The sequence below is a fragment of the Thamnophis elegans genome, chromosome 16, assembly GCF_009769535.1.
Source record: "Thamnophis elegans isolate rThaEle1 chromosome 16, rThaEle1.pri, whole genome shotgun sequence".
NCBI classification, from domain to species: Eukaryota; Metazoa; Chordata; class Lepidosauria; order Squamata; family Colubridae; genus Thamnophis; species Thamnophis elegans.
This window is the reverse complement of record NC_045556.1, coordinates 36691831-36707860: the sequence shown is the minus strand read 5'-3', so window position 1 is coordinate 36707860 and position 16030 is coordinate 36691831. Positions and strand designations below refer to the sequence as shown.

The following is a 16030-nucleotide window of genomic DNA, read 5'->3' as shown; positions in this document are numbered from 1 at the left end:
GACTACATTTGGAATACTGCAACCAGTTTTTGTCACCACAATGAAAAAAAAGATGTGAAGACTGTAGAAAAAGTGCAGAGAAGAGCAACAAAGATGATTAGGGGACTGGAGAGTAAAACATGAACGGTTGCAGGAACTGGGTATGTCTAGTTTAACGAAAAGAAGGACCAGGGGAGACATGATAACAGTGTTCCAATATTTAAGGGGCTGCCACAAAGAAGAGGGTGTCAAGTTGTTCTCCAAAGCACCTGAGGGCAGGACAAGAAGCAACAGATGGAAACTAATCAAGGAGAGAAGCAACCTAGAACTAAGGAGAAATTTCCTGACAATTAGAACAATTAACCAGTGGAACAACTTGCCTCCAGAAGCTGTGGATGCTCCAACACTGGAAGATGTTACGAAGAGATTGGATATCCATTTGTTTGAAGTGGTGTAGGTGTTTCCTGCTTAAGCAGGGGGTTGGACTAGAAGACCTCCAAGGTCCCTTCCAACTTTGTTATTCTATTCCTTGGCTGTCGTGTTTCGCCTCCATCGCTCCCATACAAATCGGGAAAGGAAACCCTCGTCTCCAAAGGGACACTTCCGAAAAGCATAGAAGTCAAGAGGCAAATTTAATTGACTTGGAAACAGTCACACTTTGAAGAAATATACCCCAGGTTATCCTAGCCAAGAACACGAAGTGGGCAAGGGGAGTTTAAGAAGCTCCCCGTTTCAGCCATTCGGCAGAAAAGCTGTTCCCTGAATTTATTTCCCGGATTGACTCGTTACATCTTGACCCAAATAATTTGGGCTTTCGGGCTGTCCTACTTTCCTCTGGGATAATCTCGTCCCGCGTTTGAACCGCTTCGCGCGGTGACCTTGCCGGCCTGTCGTTCCTCCTGTCTCAGTCGCTTCGTCCTCCCTAGCCGAGTTTACAGTAATTAGTTTTGAAGAAAGAATCCCCAGAGGCCTAGATTCTTATTCACTCCTTTCCTTTGCTCCATTTTAAGACCACGTGCGCTGTCAACTTCAGAAGAAGCTTCCTTGCTTCTCTCTCTGTCTCTTTTTTTCTTTGGCTGGGGTTGGCATTTAGGGAGAAAGGCTTGGAAGGGGTCGAGCGACGGGGGTTTCCTTGCCCCTTGTGTTTGAAAAGAAAGCCTGTTTAAAAAAAACAACTGGCTGACCTTCTGATGTGTTTTTCCAACAGTGGCAAAGGAAGTCCCGCCTTCAGCCCATCGCACCCCTTGCTGCCTTTAAGGCAAAAGCAACAGAAGACGGTACAGGGGGAAGACCCGTCAGGTAATAGCCCGATTCCCCTTCCTGTGATTCATGGAGAGTAACTTTTGAGATGGAGGGAGAGAGAGAGAGATTTGATGGGTGAAGGTCTCGTGGCTGCTGAAGGGGCATCTAGTCATTTTAATATTGCCCCTGAGGATGGTCCGTCCCTTCCTTCCTTCCTTCCTTCCTTCCTTCCTTCCTTCCTTCCTTCCTTCCTTCCTTCCTTCCTTCCTTCCTTTACAATTATAGAATTCTCCTTCCTTCCTTCCTTCCTTCCCTCCCTCCTTCCTGTTCAAGGGCATTTCAAAATTTTACAATTCCTTAGACTTCCTCCTTCCCTCCCTCCCTCCCTCTCTCCCATTTCAAATTCAGGATTCTAGGAGGCTCAAAAACAGTGAAAAAGAGCATAAGAAACATTTTAACTGCGATTTCGGGGGGGGGGGGGGAAGCAAATTTGCCAGAACTTAAATGCAACCGCTGCATATCTCCTGACCCCTCTCCCCCACGTCAAGTGACAAGTTATGTCTTGAAGGCCTTTAAAAAAAAAAAAGGACAGCTGGGTCTAATCCCTGGGGGAATGACCTTTCAGAGGTCAGGTGCCATGCAAGTCCTCCTGCTTAGTAAGGGTGATTGACATAATATGCCCTTATAACACCTCTACTTTTTCCATCTGCCCTGGTTACCTTCCTGGGAGCTTCTAATACCTTTCAAAAGGCATTAAAGGTCTCTCTCTCTCCCCCACCCCACCCCCAGGCCCCCCTGCCTCTCCCGACCTCAGGTCAGGAAGGGTTAACAATCCCGTTGGATGTGGTTTTGCTTTATGTCCTTACGTTTTCATGTACCTATTATTAGCTCACTGCGTTATTTTTACCTGGATGTAATTTGAGGTTTACTAGTTTATTCGGGCTGTCCTGAGTTGCGTGTTGAGCAGGCCACTATATAAATAGAACAAATACAGGAGGTTTTTTTTAAAGGATTTAAAAAATCAGCAAGCGTCTTTGTTAAAAAACATTGTGTGATCTCTTGGTTCTTTTTTTAAAATTTTAGACCAACTGCATCGGTCTAATTCCTTGACCCGGACAGACGGGCAGCCTCGGGATTCGATCCTTGCGTGGCCAGAGAAGAAGCAAAGGTAACCACTGCCAGGTGCTTTGCGGATCAGGCCTGTTTCAAATAGCTTCATGGAAGTTGAACCAAATAATCAGTGACAGATTTCAAATCCCCGAGTGCTACTTGTTAAAGGCAGCAAACTTCAGTGGCTCTCTGTAAACCTGTAAGGCTTTAAAAATAAATAAATACTGAAAGTATATTTTTATTAGCCCAGACATGGTCAACCATGTTCTTTTCTCTTTAATTTGTCCTCTGTTCGATAAAATAAGTTTTGTTTTTTTAAAATATTGTAAGCCATCCAGAGTTACCCTGTGGTAAGCTGGTTGGCCAATACATTTAATAAAAGAAAGAAAAGAAAAAAAAAGAAAAAAGAGAAAGAAAGAAATAGAGAGAGATGGGGAAAAGATGAGAGATGATAAAGATGGATAGATGATAGGTATATATACACAGAGAGAGAGATAGTAGATAGATAGATAGATGATAGATAGATAGATAGATAGATAGATGATAGATAGATAGATAGATAGATAGATAGATAGATAGATAGATAGATAGGGAGGGAGGGAGTGGGAGAGAGAGAGAGGTAAAGGTTCCCCTCACACATACGTGCTAGTCATTCCCGACTGTAGAGGGCAGTGCTCATCTCCGTTTCAAAGCCAGTGTTGCCCGAAGATGTTTCCATAGTCATGTGGCTGGCATGACTAAACCCCGAAAGCTGTTACCTTCCCACCAAAGGTGGTTTATATTTTTCTACTTGCTCAGCATCTTAGCCACTGAGCCACCGCGTCCCATCAATATAGAGGTAGATGTACATAAAGAGATAGAAAGATAGAGTGATAGTTTATATAGATAGATGATTAGATAGATTAGATAGATGATAGATAGATAGATAGATAGATAGATAGATAGATAGATAGATAGATAGATATAGATAAATAATAGATAGATAGATAGATAGATAGATAGATATAGATAAATAATAGATAGATAGATAGATAGATAGATAGATAGATGATAGATAGATTGATAGATTGATAGATGATAGATAGATAGAGATAGATAGATATAGATAATAGATATATAGATAAATAATAGAGAGATAGATAGAGAGATAGATAGATATAATAGATAGATAGATATAGATAAATAATAGATAGATGAGAGAGAGAGAGAGAGTTAGTTAGTTAGTTAGTCCAGGTCCAGCCCCAGCCCCACCTAGATTGAGTGTATGGTGTGTTGCTTTTAAATCTGTTTTTCTCTTTCCCTGTTTTTTAACTTTTTATCTTTTTACTCTTGTACTTGTAAGCCACCCGGAGTCCTATGGGATTGGGCGGCATATAAATTTATTAAATTACAATTACAATTAGATAATAGATAGATATAGATAATAGAGAGGTAGATCGATGATTAGATAGATAGATAGATGATAGATAGATAGATAGATAGATAGATAGATAGATAGATAGATAGATAGATAGATAGATAGATATGATGGATGGATGGATATGTTCTCTCCTCTCCCCAAAGCATACTTCTAATAGTTGTCTCTTTTAGGCCCCTTTCACAACCCGCACCATTTGGTCTTCACCACGCGCCGAGCAGTGATGCGGACCCCAGCTCCGGCGACAGCATCAGCCTGGCCAGATCCATCAGCAAAGACAGCCTGGCCTCCAACATCGTCAACATCACCCCGAAGCAGCAGCTCCCCTCCGCCCCCGTGAAAAGCAGCGGGAAAAGCTTGCTGAACAACGTGGAGATAGAAGACGAGGAGGAGGAGGAACTGATCGCCATCATTCGCCCCGGCCCCACCCCGAACCATGGCGGCCTGGAACTTCAGTGTGCCCTGCCGGCTCGTTCGCCTGGCTTTGTCGGCACCGCCTGGACGCCGAAATCCCCGAGCGAGGCAACGGAAAGTAAGGAGGAGAGCTTTTTCCTGGAACCGCTAATGCCTGCTCTTTTACGGCCAGCCAAGGAGAAGCAAGTCACCAATAAAGAGGACGAATGCGGAGAAGGGAAAGCCAGAGGTTACGTGCCCAAGAGAGTGAGCGAAGGGCATGCGGCTTTGGCCCGTAAGAAAGCCAACGGCGATCACAGCCTTAATAGGACTTTTAACCTGGGTTCTAGTTCTGAACTAACCGTGATTGCAAGTCCCAGTTTAGCAGAGCCACTTGTGCATCACTCAGATGTCAGGATGGAGTCCTTTTGCCCCCAAGCAAGCAGCAGTTTAGAGGTCTCCTCTCAAGAGCGGGCATCTGCAGGGTTCTTCCTGCACGCCGCCAAAGCGGAGGAGGCCGCCTCTAGCGGCCACGTCACCAACCTCAGTTACCTGAAAAGCCCCAGTTCCCACCGGGCGGAGACCTCGTGGACCATGGTCAGACAGGATTCCGACTCCTCCATCCTAGACATGGAGGAAGCCGAGCAAGACGTGGCCGCCGAGGAGCACCCTCTGATCGCCAAGTACATCGGCGAGGAAGAATCTGCCAAGCTTCAGGAAGACATGAAGGTCAAGGAGCACGAGGACAAAGACGACGCCAGCGGGCGCTCCAGCCCATGCCTGAGCACCATTTCCCAGGTGAGCAGTGTCTCCATGACCAGCGGGAGTGCCCGGATGACCAGCTTCGCGGAGAGGAAGCTCCAAAGGCTGAACAGTTACGAGACGAAATCCAGCACCAGCAGCTCGCAGAAAACCACCCCGGACGGATCCGAGTGTTGTCTGGCTCCGCTCACCACCTGGAAACAGAGACGGGAGCAGAGCCCACCCAGGCAGAGCAAAGACAACGCTAACCTCTTGGCGTCCGAGCTGGTCCAGCTCCACATGCAGCTGGAGGAGAAGCGGAGAGCCATCGAGGCTCAGAAGAAGAAAGTGGAGGCTCTTTCCGCCAGGCAGAGGCTAAAGCTCGGCAAGGCAGCCTTCTTGCACGTGGTGAAGAAAGGGAAAGGGCCGGAGATCTCGCCATCCCTGAAGCCGGAACATTTCGCCAAAGAGTTCTCCGGCCACAACGGGGAAGGCCTGGAGGAGGACACGTTGAGCGCCAAAACGGAGGCGTTCCTCACGAAAGAGGAGGTGGCGGTGGTGGGCGACGACGAGATTCCCAGAGGGAAGGTCCAGGAGACGGTCGGCTTCGTGGAGGAAAGCATCTCCAGAGAGCCCACCCTCCACGAAATCGAGAAAAGCAAGAGGGTCTCGGTGGCCCTGCTGGAAGAGAACATAGACTCCGCCGATCTCAACGAGTGCGACCTTTCCATTGAAAAGCTGAACGAGACCATCAGCACCCTGCAGCAGGCCATCCTGAAGATCTCCCAGCAGCAGGAGCTCCTCATGAAGGCCCCCACCCTGTCCTCAACCCGAGGAGGCTCTCAGGACCAAAAAATAAAGGCCCCTGTCCATTTTGTGGAGCCCCTCTCCCCGCCCGGCACCAATAACCTCCGCAAGCCGCCCCGGCTGGGTCAAGGGCGGAGTGCCCGTTCGGGAAGGCCCTCCGAACTCAAAGTGGCCAAGGACCGTCCCCATACCACGCCTCGCATCAAGACCCCGACACCTAGCGTCGACACCTTGCCCCACTTGAGACAGTTCCCGTCCAACCATTCCCCCAAGACGCCGGTCGAAACCGCTCTTGAAAATAATCTGGGCCCAGGTAGCGCCCCGCAGGAGAAGCTCCCGTTTGAGAGTTACCGGCTCTGCGACGATAATCAGAGAGGAGCGTTCGTTTTTTCCTCGTCCAGGGACACGAATGTCCTCTCGGAGGCCCTCAAGGATGAGAACAGCAATGTAGAGGACTTTCACCCCCTTGCTCGTTTCGACGCGTCGGGCAAAGAGAATATCTCAGTGGAAGAGCCATCCAAGGGCAAAGGCAGCCTTATCGAAGTGGACCTCTCGGATCTAAAAATCCACGACGAAGAAGTGGAAATCCAGGGCAACGCTTCCGATTTAATCAATGAAATGGACTCGAAGTCGGGCTTTGGGTTCTTCTTCAAGGTAAGATTTAAAAACCCATTTGGGGTCATTCTGGATCCCAGACCCGCCTCTTATATTTGGAGACAAGGAGCGTGCAAGGAGCAGATTATTGCTTTTTATATATAACAACTGCATGGTTGTTTCATTGGCACGTTTGGGTTTTTTGGGGGAGGGAAATGTTTTGGGAGCGAAGTGGCAACCTGTGTGTTTTGGGAAATGGTTTCGGAGTTAAGTTGTCGCTTTCTGTCCACCCACGTTTGACAACAATAATCGCACAGGGGTGTCAGTGGCCAGTTTTGCTTGAAATGTATCTATGTAATGTTGCAGTCAAAAGTGTTTTCATTTGTAGTTGTTAGTTGCAAAGTCATATCTAACCCATCGCGATCCCATGGACAGCGTTCCTCCAGGCCTCTACGATCCTCTGGAGTCCCTTTAAGTTCACGCCGACTGCTTCGGTGACTCCATCCAGCCACCTCCTTCCCTGCCGTCCCTTTCTTATTTTGCCCTCCATTGTTCCCAGCATGAGGCTCTTCTCCAGGGAGTCCTTCCTTCCTTCTCATTAGGTGGCCAAAGTCTTTGAGTTTCCTCTTCAGGATCTGGCCTTCTAAAGAGCAGGCAGGGTTGATCTTCTCTAGGACTGACCGGTTGGATGGCCTTGCAGTCCAAGGGACTCATTGCAGGAGTCTTCTCCAGCACCAGAGTTGAAAGGCCTCCATTCTTTGGCGCTCAGCCTTCCTTATGGTCCAACCTTCACAGCCATCCTTTGCAACTGGGAAAACCATAGCCTTGACTAGACACACTTTTGATTGGCAGGGTGATATCTCTGCTTTTTAATATGCTGCCTAGATTTGCCATCACTTTCCTCCCCAGAAGCAAGCCTGTTTTCATTTCTTGGCTGCAGTCCCCATCTGTTAGGTGTATCACACTGTCGTCAGTGTATTTTTTCCGTATCGATCCAGGCAATATTTGGACATTTTTCCTCCCCCTGCCCCTCTAGGATGAACAGAAAGCCGAAGATGAGCTGGCGAAGAAACGTGCCGCTTTTCTCTTAAAACAGCAGCGAAAGGCCGAAGAGACCCGGCTTCGAAAACAGCAGCTGGAAGTAGAAGTTGAGCAAAAAAGGGACGAAGCTCGGTAAATAACTTCTCTTCTCCCCCCCCACCTTTAAGAAAGGAGAAATATGTAGAACAGAGGTCTCAAACTACTTCATTGAGGGCCACATCAGGGTTGTGTTTGACCTCAGGGAGACCGGGGGACGGGACGGGATAGGGTGGGTATAACCAGCATGATGTCACTCACGTTGGAGGCGCCTGTCGTAGCCTGAGTGCTCTGCCATGAAAACGGGCTCCTGGGCCTGATTTCGGCCATAATGGCCTCCTGCAGTCCTATACCAGTGAAAATGGACCGGGGGGGGGGCTGCATGTAGCCCCCCTCAGGACCGTTTTCACTGGTAGTGGGTTGCAGGAGGCTGTCACAGCTGAAAACGGAGCCTGGGATGGTCGCGCATGGCCCTCCCGAGCTCCGTTTTTGCTGGCAGAGCCACCGCAGCCCACTCCTTTGCTGTTTCCAGGGCGGCCCAAGCGCGCCAGGTCTAAGCAGCCTATGGGCCGGATTCGGCCCCCAGGCCTTGAGTTTGAGCTGGTTGTGGGCGACTTCACCATTTCCTTTGACCTCCTCTGAGAGTCTAGAATCCCTCCTTAACTTTTGCAGGCGAAAAGCTGAAGAAGATCGCCTGCGGAAGGAAGAGGAAAAAGCCCGCCGGGAATTAATCAAACAAGAGTATTTGCGGCGAAAGCAGCAGCAGATTTTGGAAGAACAGGGCTTGGGCAAACCCAGACCCAAAGCGAAGAAGCCACGGCCCAAATCGGTCCATCGGGAGGAATCCTACAGCGATTCGGGGACCAAGTACTCCTCTACTCGTAAGGCACAGACCCGCTTTTGAGTTGATCTGGTGAAGCCCTGAATGGTTTCTTATGTGTTGACAATGTCTCCCGCCTTTGCTCTTTTGGTCAGCTGATAATCTGAGCAACGCCCAATCGGGATCGAGTTTGTCCTTGGCTTCTGCAGCTACCACTGAGCCAGAGAGCATCCATTCAGGAGGCACACCTTCCCAAAGGTAAGCGGACCTGTAAAGAGAAAGTTTGTGACATAAAGGTGGGTGCTTATCAGCCTTATCCCGAAAGACTTTGGCAGCCTACTGTTGGACTCTTTACAAACTATTTGGGACTCATTACGGGCTGTGAATGAACATAATTCACAGCCTTTGAAATAAAAAGAGGGATGGAGCCATTGAGAGGGGTCTTTCTTCCCCCTACTCCCATGCCCATAATCTCTGCCCTCTCCCTTCCCCCTCCCGTGTGCTCCTCTTTCCTGCCTGTCTACGATCCTGGCACTTTGCCCCAAATCCATCACACGTTTCCCCGTTGGTCCACTGGAGGGGGAACGTCACGGCTGGCTTTCCAGAGGAAGCTGCGAAGGAACTGACATCACAAACAATTGCCGCTCTAGGACACCGCACTCGCTCTCCTTAACGGACCAGGCGTTCCAGAGTTATGCTGGAATACACACACACATACACACACCAAGGGTGTCTTATCCCCCCAGTATTTGTTTCCAGAGGGTTAGTCATCTGTGTATCAAGTTTGGTTGAAATTGCTGGAGGCGCTCCAGAGTTATACTGGAACATACATACATAATATAATAATATAATATAATAGTATAGTATAGTATAGTATAGTAATAGTATAGTATAGTATAGTACAGTGTTTTTCAACCTTTTTTGTGCAAAGGCACACTTTTTTCATGAAAAAAATCACAAGGCACACCACCATTAGAAAATGTTAAAAAAATTTAACTCTGTGCCTATATTGACTATATATAAAGTAATTTTCCCATGGCACACCTTACACTATGTCACGGCACACTAGTGTGCCGCGGCACAGTGGTTGAAAAACACTGGTATAGTATAGTATAGTATAGTATAGTATAGTATAGTATAGTATAGTATAGTATAGTATAGTATAGTATAGTATAGTGTTCTGTCCCTCCTTCATGGCTCTTAACAAACGGCAAGACGAATAAACTTAAAAGGAACTTTCTTTATCAGTTCTCAGTTCAAACTGGCTTCGAGCCCAAAAATAACATAAATACAGTCTCTGACTAGATAACGGAATGAAAAACAAAAAAACTCTTACAAGCAATGCACTTCTCCAAGTGTAGCCTTGAATCAGGGTTACAGGAAACACCAAAGCACTTATCCAAGTGTATCAAGCAATGTTGTACGCACGAAGGAACGTTGACTCCTGCGACTAGGGCGTGGCAGCATCCGTCCTTTTATCTCCAAACCTGCCTCGAACAAGCCCCAGCTGCATAATGAATCTTGTATCCCGAAAAGACTCACAGCAGACGTCTGCTGAGTCACAACAATATAGTATAGTATAATAGTATAGTATAGTATAGTATAGTATAGTATAGTATAGTATAGTATAGTATAGTATAGTATAGTATAATTAATATAATTATAATTAATGTAATATAATAATAACAAAATAAGGATCATGGGATTGTGTTTCCCCTGGCAGAGTGGAGTCCATGGAATCCTTGCCCATCCTCAGCAGGAACCCAAGCCGAAATATGGAGCGAGATTGGGAGAACACTTCGACCGCTTCTTCGATTGCCTCGGTGGCCGAATATACAGGTGAGAGGATGGATCTCAGCAGTGTCTATACAGCCTCCCAATTTGATCCTTCGCCCAAAGGGAAATGCCGTTGTTGAGCGGGAGATTTCAAGTTGGCCACCTCCTTTGAAACAAACGGGCAGGGTGGGCGAGTGGGTGGAGCTATTAAAGGGTTGATTTCAGTGGTGGGATCCTGCCGGTTAAACAACCGGGTCGGTGATCGCTTGCTTTGCCCGCGTGCGCACAGTTTTAAGAATACTTAATTTCCGCGTTACTGCTGGGGAGTAACACATTTTGGGTATGGCTGCTCTGCCGCACAAATCAGCTGAGAAGATATAGGTCAGTGTAGCAGGCTGGCAGGCCCACCTGATCGTCGGAGTGAACCGGTTCGCTCCCAGCTGATCATCGAAGATACCAGTTCGCCCGAACCAGTCTGAACTGAAGAGAATCCTACCCCTGGTTCATTTGATGCAATTAATGCTTTACCTGCTTACAAAACCATCCGACTATGAGCCGTGGTGTGGCACAGTGGTTATAGAATGCAGTAGTGCAGGTTAATTTTGCTGCCTGCAGTTTGGCAGTTCGATCCTGACCGGTTCAAGGTTGACTTAGCTTTCCATCCTTCCGAGGTGGGTAAAATGAGGACCCAGATTGTTGGGGGCAAGAGGTTGGTTCCCTAAACCGCTTAGAGGAGGCTGTGAAAGCACTGTGAAGCGGTATATAAGTCTAACTGCTATTGTTGTAGCTGATTGGATGCTGCATTACGAACTGTGATGGTGCAGTGGTTAGAATGTAGTAAACTCTGCTTACTGCCAGGAGTTCGATCCTGACCGGCTCAAGGTTGACTCAGCCTTCCATCCTTCCGACATAGGTAAAATGAGGAGCCAGATTGTTGGGGGCAAGAGGCTGGCTCCCTAAACCGCTTAGAGGGGACTGTAAAGCACTGTGAAGCGGTATATAAGTCTAAGGGCTATTGCTCTTCCTTCCTTCTTTCCTTCCTTCCTTCTTTCCTTCCTTCCTCCCTCCCTCCCTCCCACCTTCACTCACTCACTCCTTTTTTCCTTCCTTCCTTTCTTCCCTCCCATCTTTCTTCCCCCCCCCTTCATCCCTCCTCCCTCCCTCCCTTAGCCTTCCATCCTTCCGAGGTGGGTAAAATGAGGACCCAGATTGTTGCGGGACAAGAGGCTGACTCTGTAAACTGCTTAGAGGGGACTGTAAAGCACAGTGAAGCAGTATATAAGTCTATGTGCTGTTGCTATCTCTTACCAGGCCCAAAGCTCTTTAAGGAGCCCAGCAGCAAATCAAACAAGTCCATCATCCACAACGCCATCTCCCACTGCTGCCTTGCTGGAAAAGTGAATGAGCCTCATAAGAATTCTATCTTGGAGGTGAGTCCTTTCTCAGGGATTTGGGAATCAGTTGGTCATCAGTATAATGTCATCTGCCATAAGGGACGCAGTGGTTCAGTGGCTAAGACGCTGAGCTTGTCAATCAGAAAGGTCGGCAGTTCGGCGGTCTGAATCCCTAGCGCCGCGTAACAGAGTGAGCTCCCGTGACTCGTCCCAGCTTCTGCCAACCTAGCAGTTTGAAAGCATGTAAAAAATGCAAGTAGAAAAATAGGAAACAGCTAAAGAACAGGGGTCGACTTGGGAGGAAGGCCACAGGTGGATGGTGAATGGCCCCTCCCAGAGGAAATAAAAGAGGAGCGAAAGGGAAGTGGAGTTTGCAGGAGACAATTAGTTCGCTTCATTGGTTCGTGACTCTCCGAGACTCCTTGCCAAGTTCTGCAGATCGGCTTGGCAGCTCTCCAAGACTGATAAAGGTCTGTGACCATAAATCCTCCCTTGAAAGACTTTGCTGGATGTGAATGAGCAGAAATCACAGTCAATTAATAAAAGGGTTTTTTGTCGGGACAAGGAGTTTGCTTCACGCTCTTGGGAAGCCTCGGTCAGAACAGCTCCTGGCCAATCTCTTAGGTCTGCATGATGACCTGAATACCAATAGCAGAGGATATTTGTACCTTAGGACTGAACTGCATAGTCCTTGGTGCTCTCTGAGCTTGGTGGTTTTGTTGCAGACGTTTTGTTATTCACCTAGGTAACATCCGCAGTGCTAGAAGGGTGTGTGGAGAGGAGGGGAAGGGGAAGAGGAGGAACAGGACGCTGTGTGCAGTCCTTGATGCTCTCTGAGCTCGGTTGTTTTCTTGCAGACCTCTCATGACCCAATTACGTAACCTCATCAGTGTTAGAAGGAAGTGGGGTGTGGAGAGGAGGAAGAGGAGGACCGTGGGGTCCTTGATGCTCTCTGAGCTCGGTTGTTTTCTTGCAGACGATTCACGACCCAACTAGGTAACACCATCAGGGCTAGAAGGCAGTTAGCTGTGCTCTCTCTTCGTTACCAACCCAACCAAAAGGGCCCCCACCTTCCTTGAACCCTTAGCTTTTCCTGGACCCTCAAATCTCTCCCCTTCTGCCTGCAGGAGCTGGAAAAGAGCGAAGCCAACCACTACATCATCCTATTCCGCGACGCCGGTTGCCAGTTCAGAGCACTTTACTGCTACCATCCCGACACCGAAGAAATCTACAAGTTGACCGGAACGGGTCCAAAGAACATCACCAAGAAAATGATCGACAAGCTGTACAAATACAGTTCGGACAGGAAGCAGTTTAACCTGATCCCGGCCAAAACCATGTCCGTCAGCGTCGACGCGCTGACGATTCACAACCACTTGTGGCAATCCAAGCGACCCGCCGTGCCAAAGAAGATCCAGAATCGCAAATGACGCTAAGCAACAACAACAAAAAACAAAACACTAGAAAACACAACAAAACGGGGCTAGATTTCAACGCCGAGGGTATCCGACGAACAGAACCATCATCAACCATAAACCGAGAAAAAAAAAATCAGCTTCTCAAATCACGGATGCAAGGAGAGTGTGAACGAACAACTTGAATGTTTCCCTTTTTTTCTTTGGGACGCGACTGATTTGCTGGTTCGGTTCGGTGTGGATGCTCAAACGGCCGCTATACCCATCGCTGGCTTCTCGCGGCTTTTTTGCGATGGACCAGACCTGAAGCTGGGGATGTACTGGTGTTTCTTTCTTTCTTTTTTAAAAAACTTGAAGCTCTTCATTGGTACCACTTGGGATCCCTCGTTTTTCCCTCCCTTCTTCCCGATTCAACCTTCCTGCAGAAAAATGAATACATCAAAGGACGCCGTGTAGAAGTTGGCAAAGCGGCAGTTTAGGAAGGGAAAGCGAACAGCAGGAGGCGGGATGGAATTTTTTCCCCTCCCACCTCCATTTTTCCCTTCTGGATTCCTTTTAAAGGATCTCACACCCAACTGCATTTTAACTGCCAATGTTAAGTCACACTCTCATTTCTGGAGAATGGAAGCCCAGCCTGCCGCCCACTCCTCGCCTCAGTTTACCTACAGTATCCCTTTCTTGGTCCTACGTACTGACTGACAGATGTAAAAACCAGTCTCTTTTTTTAACAAATGAAGAACAGAGACAGAGGACATATGCAAAAAAAATTGTGACCGCTTGCGAACCTTAGAGCAAAACACAATCATGAAGAGACAGAGAGGTGCTATTGGCTGGATTTAGCTTGTTCGAAACTTCACATGGCAAAACAAAACAAAACAAATGGATTTTCCGATTTTCCGTATCCTCGTCTTCTCCCTTCGCCCTCCCGTTTCGTTTCGTTTGTTGGACGGACCCTAGAAATAGCGGAGCGCTTTTCCCCCCTCCACTCCGAGCACGTTTAACTCTCCGTCGAATGTTGCACTCAAGTTATTCACGATGCTTTTTTAAAAATATTAATAACAATAATAATCATGTTTAAAATCAGGCCCTGCTACTTTGTCCTCTCCTGTCTGTCTGTCTGTCTGTCTGTCCTTTGCGGGATGAGCAGCATGCTCTTGTGAAGGAGTGTGTTCCTTCCCTCCCCTTCTTTATTTCCTCCCCCCCTTTTTAAGTTTTCTGCGGGAGCTCTTTTTAATTTGGGAGTGGGGGACGGACGTGATGGGATGACGATGTCTAGAAAAAGCCAACCGATTTTTCCCCCCCTACGACGGGCAAGGTTTTAAAACAGATCTCGGTGTTTGGTTTGAAAGCTCAAAAGTGGCTTTAGGGTGTTGGTTGTTTCCCCCCCCCCCTTCCCCTCTCTTTTCATCTTGAAATATTAAACCTTTGAGTTGAAACCTTTCAACCTGTCTGTGTTTTCACCTTACAGAAAACCAACCAGAACCAAATCCTTTTTACCCTTGGGACTTAATGATGCAGGAAGCTTAGAGGATGATGTGTTTTAAATTGTCTCTTTCTCCCTTCCCTTGGAAGGCACAATAAAAAAAAAATTATGTAGCCTTCAACCCAAACTATTCTTTTTCATACTTTACTACTTGGAGATATATATATATATATATATATCCAAGTAGTAAAGTATGAAAAAGAATAGGTATATATATATATATATTCTGACAAAGGTTTTAGTTTGCACATGTTTACTTCTACTTGAAATGTTACTTGAAGACCTTTTTGAGACGCTCTTTCTAACACTAGAGACGAACGAGAGAGATGGAAACACACACCTGTGCGTCCTTATTTATGAACCTAGAAGAAGAATAATGGGAGAGCAAAATGACTTTTGTATAGAGCGAGGCGAGAAACGGCCTTCTTAACACTAAGCTAGTAAGAGGGGTTGGGGAATCGGAATGGTCTCCCGTTGTTGCCCGTTCCTTCCCTCGGGCGTTTGTTTTAAATAGATTTGTAAATTTTGTTCCATAGTCGATTAACCTTGTAAATAAGGCTTCGTTTCTTAAAACTATTCAGAGGATTCAACGGGGTTGTGAGCAATTCTTTTTTTTTTCTCCTTCTTCTTCTTTTGGTTTACATGCTTTTTCATGCTTGATTTTTTTTCCCTCACTGTTTGATATACGACATATTTATTTTATGGAAGCACTGAAAATAAAGGTCATCATCCGATTTTGGTTATTCCATGCATTTTATATTTGTGTATGTGTGTATGCGCGCATGCGTGTGTGATTAAGCCTGTGTCAACATATGCACAAGGTTTGAAAGCTGTGTTTGGTAACATTCCTGCATGTCACGGGCTCTATATTATTATTTATTATTTCCCAAAGCCAGTTATAATTTGAATGCCATAGTTTCAAAACATGTTAACCATTGTACATGGATTTTTATTTTTCATTTTGGCCTATAGGGGTGAGTTAGCTATAGAGCTCAGCGATTCTCAACTTTTCCTTTAAATACCGTTGGTGGCCACATTTCCCCAGGACTTAACTCCAGATTTAAATAACATTTTTTTTCAAGCCTTCGTAGCAACATAGTCCCCCCCCCCCTTGCCCTCCAGAGGTTCCTGGACCACAGATTGAGAATGGCCACTATAAATTATTGCTGAATATGTCTCGCAAACGGGATTAATGCCTTGTCTATAGTAAGCTGGAGAAAGAGATCTACTTTCTTTGTAACAAAAGCAAAGGAAACAAAATCTTTTTATGAGTGATAGAAATGTTTTATGATCTTGGCTTGTGTTCTGACCTAGGCTTCCCCAAAAAGCACAAGGCAAAATCTTGGTCCCGACAAAACCCCTTTTATTAATGTGAATTCCTCTCATGCACATTCAGGCAAAGGCCTGGCAAACAGTCTTTCAAAGGTGAATTTATGACCACAGACCTTATCTAACTTGAAAAGCTGCCATGTAAATATTTTCTTAATGAGGTGCTGTGCTAGGAGAGACGGCACAGAGCCGGCAATCTCATCCTTTTTCATTTCATTGTTATCTTCAATCCCCTCTTCCATTACCTATCAACTACCCAGACATTAAGCAAAACTTAGAAATGTCCAGAAAGCAAAACAAGCATAAATGCAAAGCTCAAATGCATGGAAGAAATGAATTCTTCCTTGAATGAACCCTAACTGCAAAAAAAAAAAAGGGGAGGGGGCTGAAACTGAGTTAGAATAAAAGAATAAATTTTATAGGAACAGGCGTTGGGCATAACTCTCCCCCTAA

General features: G+C 46.6%; 1 protein-coding gene across 1 annotated transcript in view; it reads left to right on the top strand.

Moving 5' to 3' along the window:
* Nucleotides 1-14991, top strand: part of CAMSAP1 (calmodulin regulated spectrin associated protein 1) — a 33994-nt gene extending 19003 nt beyond the window's left edge. The window contains exons 10-18 of the mRNA XM_032232884.1: nucleotides 1187-1278; nucleotides 2305-2389; nucleotides 3922-6343; nucleotides 7320-7456; nucleotides 8033-8241; nucleotides 8336-8438; nucleotides 9904-10019; nucleotides 11268-11386; nucleotides 12478-14991. Coding sequence (XP_032088775.1) covers nucleotides 1187-1278; nucleotides 2305-2389; nucleotides 3922-6343; nucleotides 7320-7456; nucleotides 8033-8241; nucleotides 8336-8438; nucleotides 9904-10019; nucleotides 11268-11386; nucleotides 12478-12780 — 3586 coding nt within the window. The 3' untranslated portion in view covers nucleotides 12781-14991. The remainder of the gene's footprint in view (nucleotides 1-1186; nucleotides 1279-2304; nucleotides 2390-3921; nucleotides 6344-7319; nucleotides 7457-8032; nucleotides 8242-8335; nucleotides 8439-9903; nucleotides 10020-11267; nucleotides 11387-12477) is intronic.
* The last annotated feature ends 1039 nt before the right edge of the window (nucleotides 14992-16030 follow it).